The sequence below is a fragment of the Microcebus murinus genome, chromosome 18 (assembly GCF_040939455.1).
Source record: "Microcebus murinus isolate Inina chromosome 18, M.murinus_Inina_mat1.0, whole genome shotgun sequence".
Lineage (NCBI taxonomy): Eukaryota > Metazoa > Chordata > Mammalia > Primates > Cheirogaleidae > Microcebus > Microcebus murinus.
Window position 1 is genome coordinate 56968728 of NC_134121.1, and position 20743 is coordinate 56989470.

General features: G+C 52.1%; 2 protein-coding genes across 2 annotated transcripts; both read right to left on the reverse strand.

Moving 5' to 3' along the window:
• Positions 1 to 1576: 1576 nt before the first annotated feature.
• On the reverse strand, positions 1577 to 8204 carry LOC105878906 (CMRF35-like molecule 5). Its single transcript, XM_012778735.3, has 3 exons — positions 8072 to 8204; positions 4608 to 4949; positions 1577 to 2404 (listed from the first exon to the last, which is right to left on the reverse strand). Exons 1-3 carry the CDS (start codon positions 8109 to 8111, stop codon positions 2022 to 2024), a joined length of 765 nt encoding a protein of 254 aa, XP_012634189.3. The 5' UTR covers positions 8112 to 8204; the 3' UTR covers positions 1577 to 2021.
• A 3956-nt stretch (positions 8205 to 12160) lies between these two features.
• Positions 12161 to 18735, reverse strand: LOC142861971 (CMRF35-like molecule 5). The gene is made up of 3 exons (XM_075994722.1): positions 18583 to 18735; positions 14793 to 15134; positions 12161 to 12627 (listed from the first exon to the last, which is right to left on the reverse strand). Exons 1-3 carry the CDS (start codon positions 18620 to 18622, stop codon positions 12245 to 12247), a joined length of 765 nt encoding a protein of 254 aa, XP_075850837.1. The 5' UTR covers positions 18623 to 18735; the 3' UTR covers positions 12161 to 12244.
• Positions 18736 to 20743: the final 2008 nt, after the last annotated feature.

The following is a 20743-nucleotide window of genomic DNA, read 5'->3' on the forward strand; positions in this document are numbered from 1 at the left end:
TCTCCCGGCTCCCCAAGTGTGGAAGGCCCCTGTGCTGTGCATCTGACCCTGAGACACGGGCAAACTCTCCCTGAGCTGCCAGACCCACCCGGGTTCCTACAGGACAGATCAGTTTTGCTTTTCCCTCAGTCGCCAGCTGGTCCCCAGGAGAATCGTGCTGACACTGACCCCAGTCATGGGTCCGGGGTCAGGAGAGGAAAGGAGGGCAGACTCCTGAAGTAGATCCTCAGAGGGCAGCAGTGTCTGGTGAGGCAGCTGCATCATTTGACAAGTCACCACCGTCTCCGGGGAAGGGGCTCTGGAAGGAGGGGCCTGCAGGGGCCCTGCACCTCCTGCTCTCTGCAGCCATCACTCCTTCCAGGCTCAGCTGAGGCTCCCAGGCCAATGGGCGGAGTCGGAGTCCTGGGGAGCCTCAGAGGCGGTCAGAGGGGAGCGGGAGCACCCGGGCAGTGCAGCAGCTCTCTCTCCTTCGCTAGCGACACTTGTACAGGAATGGGCTGGGGGCCCCATCCCGGACCCCCAGCAAGACGTGAGTGTGGACACACACGCCGCCCAGGGAGGAGGAGCCCCTGGCAGTTCTTAGCCACCCTCATGGTAGGCAGGAGGCTCAATAGTCTGGGCCTGTGTCTCTGGGGCTCTGCGCCTTCTCCATATCTGCTGAGTGAGGGGACAAGAGTCTTCCTCCCTTGAGGGGTCAAAGTGCATCTTAGAGGCCCCAGAGACTCAACTGCAGGCTCCACTGGAGCCTGACACTCACATCTGGACCGTTCCAAGGAGGGCAGAGCTAGTGCACTGATGACCAGGATGGGGACACTGTCTCCTTCCAAGCCCTGCCGCCCAAGCCCAAACGAGAACATTCCCCAGAGGTTCCGGGTACCGTGTGTGGCCCCGAGCACTGCGGTGCTGCCACCAGGGACACCAGGGCCCTAGACCAGTGCCGGCCACCTGAGGGGAGTAGAAGCCCCGCCCAACACACAAACTCATGCAAGCCAGGACGCTGGGGCCGCACAGCTGAGCCCCCCAGGAGTGTCTGCATTCTAGAAGGACGTGGGAAGACAACCTCGTAAAGCCCAAATGCATAATTGGAGCCTGGTGGGACTCAGCCCCAGGAACACAGCTGTTTGACCGTGAAGGCCTTTCTGGACCTCAGGAATCACACCCAGCACCTGACAACGCTGGGCCTCTCTTCCCCCAGCGTGGATGTGGGATGGGGGTGGCAACAGCGGCTGGGAAGCCCCAGCCCAGACTCCACTGAGAGCAGGGAGCACCTGGGAACCTGATGTCCCAGGAAGGCACTGGCAGGCTGCAGTTTCTCAGTACCATGGAAGGGCAGTCTTTTGTCCATGGGCTGCAGCTGAGACCATCATCTTACCCCGGTGAGCAATAGACATAGAAACTCAGCTGTTCAGAATTTGGAAAATTGGTCTAGAAAGGCTTAATCCATCCTGGGAGGGACTCTGGGAGCCTCAGGGCACATGGGAGAAGCCCTGCCCTCCGACCTCAGTGGTGACCTGACTCTATGACTCGGTCGTAGTCTCCTTTTCTTGTTGCTTATAACACAATACCTACAACTGAGTCATTGATAAAGAAAAGCAATTTATTTCATGCAATTGTGGAGGCTGGGAAGTCCAAGGTCTAGGGGCCGTATCTGGTGGGAGGATTCTTGCTGGGGGACTCTCTGCAGGGCGTCACAGGCAAAGGGGCTGAGTGTGACAGCCAAGGTCTCACTTCCTCTTACTGTACAGCCACCAGTCCCACTCTCATGGTAACCCACCCTTCCATTAATCCATGCACAGATTAATCCATTGCAGCCTGAACCTGCATGACCCAATCAACTCTTAAATGACCCATGTCTCAATACCACCACATGAGGGATTATGTTTCAACGTGAGCTTTAGAGAGGACAGATACCCATTGCAAGAACTCAGGACTCAATCATTATGTGCAACAGGTTATGCTGAGCGATAGTCATTCGAGTGAGATCCCACCGATCAGGACAGAGCAGGGCCTGAGAGATACATCTACACCCTGTCAATTGGGTCAAGGGTCACCTTCACTTGGACCCCAAGATCAGTACCATTTCTCTTGATCCCACACCAGCAGGTGTCAGGGTGGGCTCTCCAGAGCTCCATCATGGTCATGTTAAACATGTGGTCTTCCTGCCCCCCCCTGAAGGACACGCTGTACTCCTTCACCTGCTGCTCCGACCCAGGGATCACCACAAGAATCCTACAGCTGCCCCAGTCAGCCCCAGGACACCACCACTTCCTGTAGGTTTCCCACTCTGGGTTCTGACGGCACTGCATTGTCACTGAGCCCAGCTCCCCGCTGCTCAGTGCTCCTGGGGAGGTGATCAGATTCGAGGCTCCTGGACGGGCGGTTGGACTCCTCACAATGAAGTAGCCTGGAAAACACAAATCCATGTCCCTGTCACCTCCCACCCCAAGGGCAGGGCCACAGCCTCCTGCATTGGGAATAGCTCCCAAATCCCAGTGTCCCATGAGTTCAGTAACACTCAAGGAAGAAATATAACTTCCACAGGACAAAGCTTTTGCCCTTCAATGTTCCACTGGGTCCAAAGCTACCAGGAAAGTCACTGCACAGCACAGCCACAGACCCCAAAAGCAACAATATTGACACTGAGCAATAATAGCTTCTCCTAATTCTCCTAATTCCTTTGAGACTGTTTGTATTATACTCGTCTGATGGGGGAAAATACCAAAAGACCTATTTCCACAGGAGAATCACGGCTGCCTTGACTCTCCACTGTTCCTGGAGGTTTCTGTGGTCTCCATGGCTCTGCCGTGGTGAACCCCCCGGGGGGAGCCTTTGAAGTCCATGCCCACTGGTCCCCATGTGCTGCGGGGTCTCAGTTTCTCCATCAATTGAGTAAATTCAAATTTAAATATTCCTAGTAAGACCTCCCTTTAAGGTAAAATAATAAAGTTTGGGTATAAACAGGGCGTCACCCCTTTGACACCTTTTGTGTCCTGTAAGATTTTTACTAAACTCAATGGCGAACATTCCTGTATGAGTCCAGGGATGTGGAACCCACAGACAGGAAGGGCCAAGTGTATATCAAAGTGAACATAAACCCTTTTTAATCATAACAGGATACGTTCTGACTCCAGAATTTATGCCAATATGTTCTCAATAAGGCAGTTAACTTTGCGAAGAGTGATAACTAAACTAAAAAAAAAAAAAGCAAAAATTGTAAATATACCAATAACCATCCAAGTGAAGGCTCTGTTGGCAGCTAGGAATATAGGTGATTTTGTTAAATTCTAAAGAAACAAAAACTGCTTTGCTGTATTTATGTTCTAATTCTACAGCACAAAAAAGTGGAAATATGTCCAATTCCTTTTGTGAAACTTGCACGAGGACAGTGGGCTGCCGTGGGGCGGGCTGGGCCACCCCACATCTCCCATGCCGAATTGCCGAGGTCCTCACTGCTGTCCAGGGTCTCCCTGACACCGAGGCCTCGTGTCAGTTACCATTTGTCGTGCTTCAAGTGTTACTTTTGCTTCAGTAAGGAAAGATTTCCCTGTACTCTGACTCTTTCAAAGGTAAGGAAAGGAAGGAAGAACAGGGAGAACTTATATGTTAAGACAATGCTGCTTCACCCTCTGTAACCTGCCTGGAATGGTAGGAGGTGTGTTCACAACCTGTAATGCAGATGTGAAAGCTCTAAATTCCACACACACACACACACACACTCACTAACACTCATACACGCGCTCTCAGGTGGGGGGTAGGGGCGCATCTTCATTGCTTGGGGAGGGGGAAGGGGACTGTGAAACCTCCATCCTCGGCACAGTGGTCACATGACCCATGAGGGAAGAGTTCTCCCCTGGGCCAATGGTCCCTTCACCGTGGATGCCAAGGTCAATTCCACTTCTCTCAATCCCACACCAGTGTGTCAGCGTCCTCTCTCTTGAGCTAAACCATGGTCACAGTGAACATGTGGCTTTTCTGACTGTCCCTGATGGGCACACGGTCCTTTCTCTCTTCCTGCTCTGATTCAGTGGCCACAAAAGGGACAGTGCACTTGACCACACAGCCCCTTGATACCACCACTTCCTGTGGTCCTCCGTCTTGTGTCTTAGCAACACTGGGTGGTCATCATCTCCCCTGTTGGCCACTCCCTGCAGGTGGACACTGACGGAGAAGCAGCTGCAAACACAAGCCTGCAGCACATCCCTGCCACCCCCAGCCTGGGGCTGCCCTGGGAGCCACTGTACCTGAAGGGGCTGAGCCTGCCAGCTCAAGCCTCATTCACTGTTCTTATAAAGCCACTAGTTGCACTCCTGGGATAACCCACTCATCCATTAATCCATGAATAGATTAATCCATTCCTGAACCAGCGCCTACATGACCCAATCTCCTCTAAAAGGACCCACCTCTCAATAACGCCATATGAGGGATTGTGTTTCAACATGAGTTTTAGAGGGCACAAATATTCAATCCATAGCAAGACCTCAGGACTCAACAACCATCATCTGTCACATGTCATGCAGACCGACAGTTACTCCAGTTAAACTGAAGGGAGCAGTCAGAGCAGAGTCTGAGAAACACATCCACACATCCATACATCCACACCATCTCACCTGGGTCAATGGTCACCTTCACCTGAACCCCAATGTCAGTTCCACTTCTCTCGATCCCACACCAGTAGGTGTCAGCGTCGTCTCTCCTGAGGTCCTCCATGGTCACGGTGAACGCGTGGTCTTCATGTCTATCCTTGATGGACAGACGGCCCACGTTCACCTCCTGCTCCGATCCCGTGGTCATGACAAGGATGCTGCAGCTGCTCCACTCAACGCCTTGACACCACCACTTCCTGTAGTTTTCCCAGCCTGGCTCATAACGACACTTCACGGTCAGTGAGCCCCGCTCCCGGCCTCTTGCTGCTCCTGGACCAGTGAGTGGATTATCAGCAATGGAGTAGCCTGGAAAACACAAATCATGTCCCTGTCACCTCCCACCCCAAGGACAGGGCCACAGCCTCCTGCATTGGGAATAGCTCCCAAATCCCAGTGTCACCTGAGTTCAGTAACACTCAAGGAGGAAATACACCTTCCACATGTCAGAGCTTTTGCCCTTCAATGTTCCACTGGGTCAAAGCAACCAGGAAAGTCCCTGCACAGCACAGCCACAGACCCCAAAAGAGACAACAGTGTTGACACTGAGCAATAATAGCTTCTCCTAATTCACCCTGCTTTACCTCCTTATGGCATCAAATATTTACATACTATGTCGAGGAACGTCCTTTTGAGACTGTTTGTATTATACCCTTCTGATGGGGGAAAATCCCAAAGACCCGTTTCCACAGGAGAATCAGGGCTGCCTTGACTCTGCACTGTCCCTGGAGGTTCTAGTGGTCTCCATGGCTCTGCCGTGGTGAACCTCCCGGGGGAAGCCTTGAAGTCCACGGAAACAGTGACGCCCACTGGTCTCCATGTGCAGTGGGAACGCACTTTCTCCATCAACTGCAGTAAATTGCACTTGCAAAATTCCTAATAAGAGCTTTACCCTTTAAGGTAAAGCAAGAAAAGGCTGCGTATAAACAGGGCATCACCCTTTCTATGCCCTTTGTGTCTTGTAAGATTTTTCTAAACTCAGTGGCGAAGATTCCTTGTTGAGTCCAGGAATGTGGAACCCACAGATAGGAAGGGCCAAGTGTATATCAAGAAAACTATAAAATTTTTAAATTGCAAAGGATACTTTCTAACTCCAGAACTTTATGCTAATACTTCTCAATAAAATAGTTAACCTGGAGGGGGGAATGATAACTAAACTCAAAAACAAGGAAAAAACTTAATTAGACCCGTAATCATGGGGGGAAGGAATTTTAAGTTATAAAATAGTTTATCCAAGTAAAGTCTTCTGGCAGCTGGCATTATAGGTAATTTTGTTAAATTCTAAAGAAACAAAAATTCCTTTGCTATATTTATGTTCTAATACTACAGCATAAATTAATGGAAATCTGTAAAATTCCTTTTGTGAAGCTAACACATCTCTGGTAACAAACCTTGACACAGACAGCACAGGGACAACGGCAGGGAAGAGCCGCACTTAGGAACACAGATGTGGACGTGAGTCCAGACAGCGGGTTGAACCGCAGACGGGTCTGTGGGCCCCACACCCACAGCTGTCGTTGCTGCTGCTTTTGTCCCCAGCTAAGCCCGTGTCTTAACTTTGAGAGTCTCCACTCAAATCCAGACTTCTGGCTGCTCTGGAAAAACTGAAAGATCTGAAATGACAGAGCCACTTCTAGCACGAGGACCCTGGGCTGCAGTGGGGCGTGCTAAGCCTCCGCTGTATCTCTTCCGCGATTGCCGAGGTCCTAACTGCTGCCCAGGGTCTCCCTGACACTGAGGCCTCATGTGAGTTGCCATTTGTCGTGCTTCCAGTGTTACTTTTGCTTCAGTAAGGAAAGATTTCCCTGTACGCTGAATCTTTCAACGGTAAGGAAAAGAAGAAGGAACAGGAAGAATTATACATTAAGACGATGCTGCTTCACCCTCCGTAACCTGCCTGGAGTGGTGGGAGGCACGTTCACAACCTCTACTGCAGATGCGCAAGCTCTAAATTCCACGCACGCACACGCACGCACACACTCACTGACACTCATACACATGCTCTCAGGCAGGGGTGGGGGCGCATCTTCATTGCCTGGGGAAGGGGGAGGGGACTGTGAAACCTCCATCCTCAGCACAGTGGTCACATGACCCATGAGGGAAGAGTTCTCCCCTGGGTCAATGGTCCCTTAACCTTGGACCCCCACCGAGGTCAGTTCCACGTCTCTCAGTCCCACACCAGTGTGTCAGCTTTGTCTCTCTTGGAGTCCACCGTGGTCACAGTGAACATGTGGCTTTTCTGAATGTCCATGATGGACACACGGTCCTTTCTCCCCTCCTGCTCTGACCCAGTGGTGACGACAGGGACCCCACAGTTGCTCCACACAGCCCCTCGACACCACCACTTCCTATGGTCCTCCCTTCTGGTGTCATAGCAACACTGCGTGGTCATCATCTCCCCTGTTGGCCACTCCCTGCAGGTGGACACTGACGGAGAAGCAGCTGCAAACACAAGCCTGCAGCACATCTCCGCCACCCCAAGCCCAGGGCTGCCCTGGGACCCACTGGTTCCTGCAGGACCCACACAGGATCCCGGGGTTGGGCCACGAGTATCCTCCTCTCCAGAGCCTGCTTGTTCTCCCTGATCGCCACACCCACTGGCTCCTTGAGGATTCCAGCCATGTCCAGATTCTACGTGGGTTGGAGACGGAACTTTAGGAAGTAATTAGAGGTAGAGGAGGTGATGAGTTTGGGCCCTCACAGTGGGATTAGTGCCCTGATGAGAGACTCCGGGGAGCTGCTCTCTCTCTACCCGCCCAGGTGCACACACAGAGGTCAGTGAGGACACAGGGAGCAGGCAGCCGCCCGCAAGCCGGGAAGGGAGCCCTCACCAGCACCTGCTCTGTGGGCGCCTTGACCTCAGACTTCCCAGCCCCCACACCTGTGAGAAATGCACGTCTGTCTCTCTGTTGTGGTGGCCTGAGGTGACCCTTACACATAAGTGCCCCTTCTATCTGAATTAACTTCGAAATTTTGATGATAATCACGTGTGTGTCTGCTCAGCAAACGTTCTGCATGCAAATCTCCCTGTCGGAGTTTTTCCTCCCATATATTTGATAGGTCAATGGTTAAGAAACTGTGGTCATTTTATTTCCCATGGTACCCTCCCTCCCTAAGTAGCTCCGCTCCTTAAAATTTCATCAAGAATGACCTCATTCCTTAGCTCATTCACCTGTTTATATAGAACGGCCAGAGTTGAGAAACTCTTCTAGAAAGGAAGCATTTTTACTTTGATTTGGTTTTGCAAGTTTCCATACCCTAACAGAGAGCCTGTGAGACAAGGAAAACCTGACTGTGGTTTGACGGACAGGGGCAGAGGTGAGTGACTCGGGCCGGCCCTTCTCTCTCAATGTCTCCGTCCCCCAGGCCGGACCCTCTCTGTCTCCTGCCCAGCACCTGGCATGCCAGCGTCTACAGCCCCATGCACTCACCTGACAGGATGACAAGGAGCAGAGCAGGGGACAGCCACATGGTCCTGGCTCCTCTCCTCGCCTGGGTGCTCACAGGTGCTCAATGCTCTTCAGAGAGCTGCAGCGAAGCTGGGAAGAGAATCCCGTAAGCCTGCTCCAATGTCCTTATATCTTCAGCTATTTCCCCATTTTCCATATGAACAGGAAAGGAGTGTCATTCTTTGGAAGAATGAGTCACACTGGGACGCCAGCTGCATTGACACTTTTGTGCACCTGGAAAAGAAGAAGTCCCCAGGCCTGGTGGGGTTTGACCAGGGGTCAGGGACGGGAGCCAGGGGAAGCCGAGGCACGGGACACGGGACCTGCTGCCAGATGGAGGCTGGGGCAAAGAGGCCCCAGATGGAGACGTGCTGATTTGCACTTTGGGAAGAGGGCAGCAGGCTCAGCTCCCACCCGGCCTCACAGGGGCAGCCCCCAAGCCCGGGCCTCACACGCTGGGCCCCTACTTGTGCATACTGGGCCTCACCCACCCGCCCCCTCCCCTCGGCCTCCTCTGGGGTCCTGAGACACTCTAAGCTGAGGCCTGTGCTGGGAGTGGCAGGAAGGGACCTGGCCCTTTCTCTTTGGCTTCATTTGGCTCTGGCTGCTTCCTCCCCATCTGTGCACCTGTCTCCTGCTGCCTGCTTGACCCTACTGTTCTGCTGTCCTCCCAAGTGGCCTTCACAGCCTCTCCCGCCTCCCTGGACAGCACTTCTGAAACCCCCAATCATGCTCGTCCCCTCTCTCCCGGAGAGATTCTTTTTCTCTCTACTTCTTTCTTTTACATGTTTCATACAGCTGGGTCTTGTTCTACATTAGGGGAGACTTTTGTACTCTTGTACTTTGTCCTTTTACTTTTTGTTCCAACTCTTGTTTCAAATATTAATATTAGAAATTGTATGTTTATTTCAAAAAGCTCTCTTTCGGTTCTCCATTGCTGATGTTTCCCAAGCTCTCTTCTCTTCCCTGAGTTATGTATCTTTTCACCCTGTCGCCGTGTCTCTGTTGTGTTGTTTTGTTTTATCTGGTCCTTCTCTTCTAAATTACAGGCCTTCCTCAGACTCCTGATGACTCTCAGATATCTGGTCAGAGTTGGGAACCAGCCAGTGTGGAGCCGACTGAGACCTTCATGCAGGCAGGAGTGTGGAGTGTGTACGATGGTTCCGTGTCTTCATGCCAAACTCCATGAGCCTTTCATCCCTTCTGGACTTGTAGGCTATGCCTAAGGTGTGCGGACACGGAGGGATTTTCTCAATCCAGACTGGGGAGGATTGAGGTGGGCTCAGCATCGCCTGCACCTGCTAAGGTTTCCCCAGATGTGATATTAAGCCGAAAAACGAGCTGCTCTCTCGCCTAGGAGTCAGCGCCTGCCTGCAGCCGTGCGGGGCGCATGGGAGGGGGCGCGTGAGGGTAGGAGGACTGCTCACGAACACAGCCCCAAGCCTCACCTGCGACCCCCACGCCTCATCACGCCTCTGCCTCTGGGTTCAGAGGCTCCCCTGAGTTCTACTGGGCAGGGCGGGGAGAATGAATGTGAAATTTTCCATGAATATGAAATTGTTTTGGACTTGCTGTCTCGGCCACAGCAGAGGGGCAACGTCAGAGGCTCCCAGTGATCCCCCAGCATGATGACTTGGCCCTGACTGGCCAACGTCAATAGGAGAATTTAATTGCTCGGTGGATCCACCACTATAGTATTTCCATAAACCAGGGAAAGAACCATGGGGTCACCTCTCATCTCCAGGATCTTGATCTTGGCTCTGGTTTCTTTAAAACTTGCTGCAGTGCTGTACACCTGTTCTGGCTGCGGGCAGGAGCACCAGGGCTCACTGCGACAACCCGAGGCCCCAGGGAAGACTCAGTCCGTGTCCTCTGGCACTTTTATCAACTCTCTCCTCTCTGCTGAGACAACTGTGCATTAGGCTGTCCGCCAGCTAAAAAGTGTATCTCATGAAAGTGCCAGTGTAAGCACACTGCCAAGTTCCTCTCTTTTCTGGACAGGGAGGTTATCACCTGCTCTGGGACCGGACCCCACGTGAGCTGGAGGCTCTCACAACAGTCTCCCAGTCTGCACCCAGCTTCCCTCTCTGAGCTTCCACTTGGAAGCTTGCTCAAGGTACTGAGGGGGCAGACACAGGGCTCCCCTCTTTTATTTCCTTTTTCTCATACATCCCTCTGATTGGTTGCTTGAGTCCGATGCCTTGAACACCTTGCTTTCATGTATTTCGCCTATTTTATTTCTTAGAAGGTGAATCAAGTTCCTATTACTCCACTTGCCCAGAAGCAGAAGTTCTATATTTTCCCTCCGTGTGTGCGAAAGGTCTGTCATCCCTACACACAGCAGCAGGTGCAGGACAGACGTATGACCCAGTGTGTGCAGGGAGGGGGACATCCCTCCCACCTCAGTGGAGTCAGGAGGGCAAAGGGGCTCTGTAAGGAGAGGCCTGCAGGGGCCGTGGGCCTCCTGCTCTCTGCAGCCATCGCTCCTTCCAGGCTCAGCTGAGGCTCCCAGGCCGATGGGCGGAGTCTGAGTCCTGGGGAGCCTCAGAGGCGGTCAGAGGGGAGCGGGAGCACCCGGGCAGTGCAGCAGCTCTCTCTCCTTCGCTAGCGACACTTGTACAGGAATGGGCTGGGGGCCCCACGCATGACCCCCAGCAAGACGTGAGTATGGACACACACGCCACCCAGGGAGGAGGAGCCCCTGGCAGTTCTTAGCCACCCTCATGGTAGGCAGGAGGCTCAATAGTCTGAGCCTGTGTCTCTGGGGCTCTGCGCCTCCTCCATATCTGCTGAGTGAGGGGACAAGAGTCTTCCTCCCTTGAGGGGTCAAAGTGCATCTCAGTTGCCCCAGACACTCAACCGCAGGCTCCACTGGAGTGTGACTGTCAGGCCTGGACCGTTCCAAGGAGCGCAGAGCTAGTGCACTGATGACCAGGATGGGGACACTGTCTCCTTCCAAGCCCTGCCACCCAAGCCCAAAGGAAAACAATCCCCAGGGATCCCAGGTCCCGCCTGCTGCCCTGAGCACTGCGGTGCTGCCCCCGGGGCCACCAGGGCCCTACACCGGTGCCAGCTGCATGAGGGGAGCAGAAGTCCTGCCCAACACACAAACTCGTGCAACACAGGCCGCTGGGGCCTGGGAGCTGAGACACCCAAGAATGTCTGAGTTCCAGAAGGATGTGGGAAGACAACCTCATTAAGCCCAAATGCATAACTGGAGCTTGGTGGGACTCAGCCCCAGGAATGCAGCTGTTTGACTATGAGGCCTTTCTGGACCTCAAGAATCACAACCAGCACCCGACAATGTTGGCCCTCTCTTCCCCTGGCATGGATGTGGGATGGGGGTGGCAACAGCGGCTGGGAAGCCCCAGCCCAGACTCCACTAAGAGCAGGGAGCACCTGGGAACCTGATGTCCCAGGAAGGCACCGGCATGGTTGCAGTTTCTCCGTACCATGGAAGGGCAGTCTTTGGCCCATGGGCTGCAACTGGGACCATCATCTTGCCCCTGTGAGCAATAGACATAGACACTGAGCTGTTTAGGTGAGAAAATGGACCTAGAAAGGCTTAATCCATCCTGGGGGAGGCGCTGGGAGCCTCAGGGCACATAGGGGAAGCCCTGTCCTACCACACTCAGTGGTTCACTGGACTCTGTGACTGTTGTAGTCTGGGTTTCTTGTTGCTCATAACACAATACCTACAACTGAGTAATTGATAAAGAAAAGCAATTTGTTTCATACAATTGTGGAGGCTGAGAAGTCCAAGGTCGAGGGGCCGCACCGTGTAGGAGGATTCTTGCTGGGGGACTCTCTGCAGGGCATCACAGACAAAGGGGCTGAGTGTGACAGCTCAGGTCTCACTTCCTCTTACTGTTCAGCCACCAGTCCCACTCCCATGGTAACCCACACCTCCATTAATCCATGAATGGATTAATCCAATCCTGAGGGCAGAGCCTGCGTGACACAATCAACTCTTAAAGGACCTGCCTCTCAATACCGCCACATGGGAGACTATTTTTCAAAATGAGTTTTAGAGGAGAGAAATACCCATAGCAAGAACTCAGGACTCAATCATTATGTGCAACAGGTTATGCTGAGTGATAGTTTAATAAAATGAGACCCCACCGATCAGGACAGAGCAGGGCCTGAAGGATACATCTACACACTGTCAACTGGGTCAAGGGTCACCTTCACTTGGACCCCAAGATCAGTACCAATTCTCTTGATCCCACACCAGCAGGTGTCAGGGTGGTCTCTCCGCAGCTCCACCATGGTCATGTTAAACATGTGGTCTTCCTGACCCCCCGTGAAGGACACCCTGTACTCCTTCACCTGCTGCTCTGACCCAGGGATCACCACGAGAAGCCTACAGCTGCCCCAGTCGGCCCCGGGACACCACCACTTCCTGTAGGTTTCCCACACTGGGTTCTGCCGGCACTGCATTGTCACTGAGCCCAGCTCCCCGCTGCTCAGTGCTCCTGGGGAGGCGATCAGACTCGAGGCTCCTGGACGGGCGGTTGGACTCCTCACAATGAAGTAGCCTGGAAAACACAAATCCATGTCCCTGTCACCTCCCACCCCAAGGGCAGGGCCACAGCCTCCTACATTGGGAATAGCTCCAAAATCCCAGTGTCACATCAGTTCGATAACTCTCAAGGAAGAAGTACATCTTGCACATGAAAAAGCTTTTGCTCTGCAATGTTCCACTGGGTCAAAGAAGAAAGAGTGAAGCCCACTGGTCTCCGTGTGCTGGGGAATCTGTTTCTCCATCAATTGTAGTAAATTCCAGTATGAATATTCCTAGTAAGAACTACCATTTAAGGTAAAACAATAAAGTTTGGGTATAAACAGGGTGTCACCCCTTCTATGCCCTTTATGTCTTATAAGATATTCACTAAACTCAATGGCGAAGATTCCTTGATGAGTCCAGGGATGTGGAACCCACAGACAGGAAAGGCCAAGTGTATATCAAGAGAAATATAAAACTTTTAAATCATAACAGGACACTTTCTAACTCAGAACTTTATGCCAATATGTTCTCAACAAAATAGTTAACTTTGCGAAGAATGATAACTAAACTAAAAAAAAAGTAAAAATTGTAAATATAGCAATAATCATTGGGGAGGAATTCTAAGGTATAAAATTATTTATCCAGGTAAAGGCTCTGTTGGCAGCTAGCATAATAGGTAATTTTGTTAAATTCTAAGGAAACAAAAATTATTTTTCTGTATTTATGTTCTAATTCTCAAGCATAAAAAAATGGAAATCTGTCAAGTTCCTGTTGTGAAACTAACACATCTCTAGTAACAGACCTTGACACAGACAGCACAGGGACAATGACAGGGAGGAGCCGCACTTAGGAACACAGATGCGGACTTGATTCCTGAGAGCAGGCAGGTTCAGTCGCAGACGGGTCTGTGGGCCCCACACCCACGGCTGTCGCTGCTGCTGTTTCTGTTCCCAACTAAGCCCATGTCTTAACTTGGAGAGTCTCCACTCAAATCCAGACTTCTGGCTGCTCTGGAAAAACGGAAAGATCTGAAATGACAGAGCCATTTCTTGCATGAGGACCGTGGGCTGCCTTGGGGTGGGCTGGGTCCCCCGCATCTCTTGCTCCCTATTGCCGAGGTCCTCACTGCTGCTCCAGGTCTCCCTCACAACGAGGCCTCATGTGAGGTGCCATTTGTCCTGCTTCAAGTGTTATTTCTGCTTCAGTAAGGAAAGATTTCCCTGTACGCTGACTCTTTCAAAGGTAAGAAAAGGAAGGAAGAACAGGGAGAACTTATACATTAAGACGATGCTGCTTCACCCTCTGTAACCTGCCTGGAATGCCTCGAGACACGTTCACAACCTGTAATGCAGATGAGAAAGCTCTAAATTCCACACTCGGGCTCACCCACACTCACTGACACTCATACGCACGCTCTCAGGCAGGGGTGGGGGCGCATCCTCATTGCCTGGGGAAGTGGAAGGGGACTGTGAAACCTCCATCCTAAGTCACATGACTCATGAGGGAAGAGTTGTCCCCAGGTCGTTGGTCCCTTTAACCCTGACCCCCAGGTCAGTTCCACGCCTCTCAATCCAACACCAAAGTGTCACCGTCGTCTCTCCTGGGCTCCACCATGGTCACAGTGAACATGTGGCTTTTCTGACTGTCCCTGATGGACACACGGTCCTTTCTCGCCTCCTGTTCTGATCCAGTGGTCACGAAAGGGACCCCACAGTTGCTCCACACACCCTCTCGACACCACCACTTCCTGTGGTCTTCCCTTCTAGTGTCATAGCAACACTGCGTGGTCATCATCTCCCCTGTGGGCTGCCCTGGGAGCCACTGTACCTGAAGGGGCTGAGCCTGCCAGCTCAGATCTTATTCACTGTTCTTATAAAGCCACTAGTTGCACTCCTGGGATAACCCACTCATCCATTAATCCATGAATAGATTAATCCATTCCTGAGGCCAGAGCCTACATGACCCAATCTCCTCTAAAAGGACCCAGCTCTCAATAACGCCATATGAGGGATTGTGTTTCAAAATGAGGTTTAGAGGGCACAAATATTCAATCCATAGCAAGACCTCAGGACTCAACAACCATCATCTGTCACATGTCATGCAGACCGACAATTCACCCCAGTAGGACTGAAGGGATCAGGACAGAGCAGAGTCTGAGAAACACATCCACACATCCACACATCCACACCATCTCACCTGGGTCAATGGTCACCTTCACTTGAACCCCAATGTCAGTTCCACTTCTCTCAATCCCACACCAGTAAGTGTCAGCGTCGTCTCTCCTGAGGTCCTCCATGGTCACGGTGAACACGTGGTCTTCATGTCTATCCTTGATGGACAGACGGCCCACGTTCACCTCCTGCTCCGATCCCGTGGTCATGACAAGGATCCTACAGCTGCTCCACTCAACGCCTCGACACCACCACTTCCTGTAGTTTTCCCAGCCTGGCTCATAACGACACTTCACGGTCAGTGAGCCCCGCTCCCGGCCTCTTGCTGCTCCTGGACCAGTGAGTGGATTATCAGCAATGGAGTAGCCTGGAAAACACAAATCATGTCCCTGTCACCTCCCACCCCAAGGACAGGGCCACAGCCTCCTGCATTGGGAATAGCTCCCAAATCCCAGTGTCACCTAAGTTCAGTAACACTCAAGGAGGAAATACACCTTCCACATGTCAGAGCTTTCGCCCTTCAGTGTTCCCCTGGGTCAAAGCCACCAGGAAAGTCCCTGCACAGCACAGCCACAGACCCCAAAAGAGACAACAATATTGACACTGAGCAATAATAGCTTCTCCTAATTCACCCTTCTCTATCTCCCTATGGCCACAAATATTTATACACTATTTCGAGGAATGTCCTTTTGAGACTGTGTGTGTATTATGACCATCTGATGGGGGAAGATACCAAAAGACCGGTTTCCATAGGAGAATCAGGGCTGCCTTGACTCTCCACTGTTCCTGGAGGTTCTAGTGGTCTCTATGGCTCTGCCGTGGTGTACCCCCCCTGCCCCCAGGGAAGCCTTGAAGTCCACGGAAACAGTGATGCCCGCTGATCTCCATGTGCTTTGGGAACTCGCTGTCTCCATCAATTGTAGTTAATACCAGTTTAAAAATTCCTAATAAGAGCTTCCCTTTAAGGTAAAGCAAGAAAAGGCTGCATATAAACAGGATGTTACCCATTCCATGCCCTTTGTGCCTTGTAAGATTTTTCTAAACTCAGTGGCGAAGATTCCTCGTTGAGTCCAGGAATGTGGAACCCACAGACAAGAAGGGCCAAGTGTATGTCAAAATAAATATAAAACTTTTAAATCATAACAAGATACTCTCTAACTCCAGAACTTTATGCTAATACTTCTCAATAAAATCGTTAACTTGGCGGGGAGAATGATAACTAAACTCAAAAACAAGGAAAAAACTTAATTAGACCCGTAATCATGGGGGGAGGAAATTTTAACTCATAAAATAGTTTATCCAAGACTGTTGGCAGCTAGCATTATATAGGTAATTGTGTTAGATTCTAAAGAAACAAATATTCCTTTGCTATATTTATGTTCTAATACTAGAACATAAAATAATGGAAATCTGTCAACTTCCTTTTGTGAAACTAACATAAACCTGATAAGAAACCTTGACACAGACAGCACAGGGACAATGACAGGAAAGAGCCACACTTAGGAACACAGATGTGGACTTAGGTCCTGACAGCGGGTTGATGCGCAGACGGGTCTATGAGCCCCACGCCTACGGCTGTCGCTGCTGCTGTTTTTGTTCCCAACTTAGACCGTGTCTTAACTTCGAGAGTCTCCGCTCAATGCAGACTTCTGGCTGCTCTGGAAAAACTGAAATATTTGAAATGACAGAGCCACTTCTAGCACGAGGACCCTGGGCTGCAGTGGGGCGGCCAAGCCTCCACTGTATCTCTTCCCAGATTGCTGAGGTCCTCACTGCTGCCCAGGGTCTCTGCAACACCGAGGCCTCATGCCAGATACTATTTGCCGTGCTTCTAGTTTTGCTTCAGTAAGGAAAGATTTCCCTGTATGCTGAATCTTTCAAAGGTAAGGAAAAGAAGGAAGAACAGGAAGAATTATACATTAAGACAATGCTGCTTCACCCTCTGTAACCTGCCTAGAATGCCTCGAGGATTGTTCACAACTTCTAATGCAGATGTGAAGGTTCTAAATTCCACACGCACACACACACTCACTAACACTCACACACAGGATCTCAGGCGGGGGTGGGGGCGCATCTTCATTGCCTGGGGAAGGGGAAGGGGACTGTGAAACCTCCATCCTCAGCATCGTGGTCACATGACCCATGAGGGAAGGGTTCCCCCTGGATCAATGGTCCCTTCACTATGGCCCCAGGTCAGTTCCTTGTCTCTCAATCCCACACCAATGTGTCAGAGGCGTCTCACTTGAGCTCCACCATGATCACAGTGAACATGTGGATTTTCTGACTGTCCCTGATGGACACACGGTCCTTTCTCCCCTCTTGCTCTGACCCAGTGGTCACGACAGGGACCCTACAGTGACTCCACACAGCCCCTCGACACCACCACTTCCTGTGGTCCTCCGTCTGGTGTCATAGCAACACTGCGTGGTCATCATCTCCCCTGTTGGCCACTCCCTGCAGGTGGACACTGACGGAGAAGCAGCTGCAAACACAAGCCTGCAGCACATCCCTGCCACCCCGAGCCCGGGGCTGCCCTGGGACCCACTGATTCCTGAAAGACCCAGACAGGCTCCCGGGCTTGGGCCACGACTATCCTCCTCTCCTCTCCAGAGCCTGTTTGTTCTCCCTGATCCCCACACCCACTGGCTCCTTGAGGATTCCAGCCATGTCCAGATTCTCGTGGGTTGGAGACGGAACTTTAGGAGGTAATTAGAGGTAGAGGAGGTGATGAGTTTGGGACATCACAATGGTTAGTGCCCTGATGAGAGACACCAGGGAGTTGCTCTCTCTCTACCCGCCCAGGTGCACACACAGAGGTCAGTGAGGACACAGGGAGGAGGCAGCCGCCCGCAAGCCGGGAAGGGAGCCCTCCCCAGCACCTGCTCTGTGGGCGCCTTGACCTTAGACTTCCCAGCCCCCACACCTGTGAGAAATGCATGTCTGTCTCTCTGTTGTGGCGGCCTGAGGTGACCCTTACACATATGTGCCCCTTCTATCTCCATTAACTTCCAAATTTAGACGACAATCACATGTATGTCTGCTCAGCCAATGTTCTGCATGCAAATCTCCCTGTCCACGTCTCTCCTCCCATATATTTGATAAGTCAATGGATAAAAAACTGTGGTTATGGCCGGGCGAGGTGGCTCACGCCTGTAATCCTAGCACTCTGGGAGGCCGAGGCGGGCGGATTGCTCAAGGTCAGGAGTTCAAAACCAGCCTGAGCGAGACCCCGTCTCTACCATAAAAATAGAAAGAAATTAATTGGCCAACTAATATATATAATATAAAAATCAGCCGGGCATGGTGGCGCATGCCTGCAGTCCCAGCTACTCGGGAGGCTGAGGCAGGAGGATCGCTTGAGCCCAGGAGTTTGAGGTTGCTGTGAGCTAGGCTGACACCACGGCACTCACTCTACCCTAGGCAAGAAAGCGAGACTCTGTCTCAAAAAAAAAAAAAAAAAAAAACTGTGGTTATTTTATTTCCCGTGGTACCCTCCTTCCCTAAGTAGCTGCGCTCCTTAAAATTTCATCAAGAATGACCTCGTTCCTTAGCTCATTCACCTGTTTAGAATGGCCACAGTTGAGAAACTCTTCTAGAAAGGAAGCATTTTTACTTTGATTTGGTTTTGCAAGTTTCCATACCCTAACAGAGAGCCTGTGAGACAAGGAAAACCTGACTGTGGTTTGACGGACAAGGGCAGAGGTGAGTGACTCGGGCCGGGCCTTCTCTCTCAATGTCTCCGTCCCCCAGGCCGGACCCTCTCTGTCTCCTGCCCAGCACCTGGCATGCCAGCGTCTACAACCCCATGCACTCACCTGACAGGATGACAAGGAGCAGAGCAGGGCACAGCCACATGGTCCTGGCTCCTCTCCTCGCCTGGGTGCTCACAGGTGCTCAACGCCCTTCAGACACTTGCAGCGAAGCTGGGAAGAGAATCCCGCAAGCCTGCTCCAATGTCCTTATATCTTCAGCTATTTCCCCATTTTCCATATGAACAGGAAAGGAGTGTCATTCTTTGGAAGAATGAGTCACACTGGGACGCCAGCTGCATTGACACTTTTGTGCACCTGGAAAAGGAGAAGTCCCCAGGCCTGGTGGGGTTTGACCAGGGGTCAGGGACGGGAGCCAGGGGCAACCCAGGCACGAGATGCGGGATCTGCTGCCAGCGGGAGAGGAGGAGGCTGGCAAGGGGGAGGCCGGGGCGAGGAGGCCCCAGATGGAGACGTGCTGATTTGCACTTTGGGAGGAAGGCAGCACCCACAGCTCACACCCGGCCTCCCCCACAGGGCTCCCAAGTGCCAGCCTCCTCTGGGGTCTTGAGACACTCTGGAGCTGAGGCCTGTGCTCCGAGTGGCAGGAAGGGACGTGGTCTTTTCTCTTTGGCTGCATTTTGCTCTGGCTGCTTCCTCCCCATCTGTCCACCTGCCTTCCGATGGGTCCTGGCCGCTGGTGGTCTGCTGTCCTCCAACGTGGCCTTCCCAGCCTCTCCTGCCCCCCCACCCCGTCACTCTCGTCCCCTCTCTCCCTGAGACATTCTTTTTGTCTCCTCTTTTCCTTTTATATGTTTCATACATGTGGGGTTTGTTCTACTTTTGGGAAGGCTCTTATATTGTTGCATTTTGTGCTTTTACTTTTTCTTCCAACCCTTGTTTCAAATATTAATATTAGAAATTATACGTTTATTTCCGAAAGCTCTCTTTGGGTTCTCCATTGCCGATGTGTTTCAAGCTCTCTTCTGTTCCCTGAGTTATGTATCTCTTCACTGTGTGGCCCTGTCTCTGTTGTGTTGTTTTGTTTTATCTGGTCCTACCCTTCTAAATTGTGGGCCTTCCTCAGACTCAACATCAATATGAGAATTTAATTGCTTGGTGGATCCACCTCTACTGTGTTTCCAGAAACCAGGGATAGACGCGCAGGGTACCTCTCATCTCTAGGATCTTGATCTTGGCTCTGGTTTCATTCTGAACCTGCTGCAGTGCGCTAGACCCCGGCTCCCGGCTCCACAGTGGTCGGAGGCCCCTGTGCTGTGCGTCTGACCCCGCAATGTGGCCAAACTCTCCCTGGCCTGCCAGACCCACCCGGGGTCCTGCGGGACAGATCAGCTTTGCTTTTCCCTCAGTCGCCAGCTGGTCCCCAGGAGAATCGTGCTGGCCCTGACCCAGTCAGTGACCAGTGACCAGTCGAGGGTCTGGGGTCAGGAGAGGAAAGGAGGGCAGACCCCTGAAGTAGATCCTCAGAGGGCAGCAGTGTCCGGTGAGGCAGCTGCGTCATTGGACAAGTCACCACGGTCTCTGGCAGGGAGCCGGTGCCTCCTAGCAAGTGCATCAGACGCTCTGCAGACCCCGGGGGGCTGCAGGAACTGGGGGTGCTGTGGCAGATGTCCCAACCCACACCTCAGGCCCTACTTTGCCCAGGAGGGCCTGGCTTCGTCCTGACACACGTGCTGAGGCTAAGATGGAACTGTCCCTGCAGCCTCTCCTCTCTTACAGTCGCTCCTCCTGATGCAACCCCAGGGTCCCTCCTCGTGCTGCTCAGGAGGCCGCACAAGCTCGCCACAGGCGTGGGCTCACACCTTCCCAGTGACACCACTCACGGTGGCCAAGAACGTGGAACTGCCCACATGCCCACAGACAGCAGAATGGGCAATTTGACGAGATAATAAAAACAACAAGAAAAATGTTTCAAACTGTACACTTTTTAATACATGCCGTGTCCTTTATCCCACGTGTATCTCAATGAAACTAGCAAGGGAGGAAGGAGGAAAGGGAAGAAGGAAGGAGGAATCCAATGCTCCCGCAGTCCTGCACTCCCCTACAAGTCCTGGCTGCGGGCAGAAGCAACAGGGCTCACTGGGACACTCCGAGGTCCCAGGGAAGGCTCAGTCCGGGTCCTCTGGCACTTTTTTTCAACTCTCTCCTCTCTGCCGAGACAACTGTGCATGAGGCTGTCCAGCAGCTAGAAATCTGTCCCATGAAA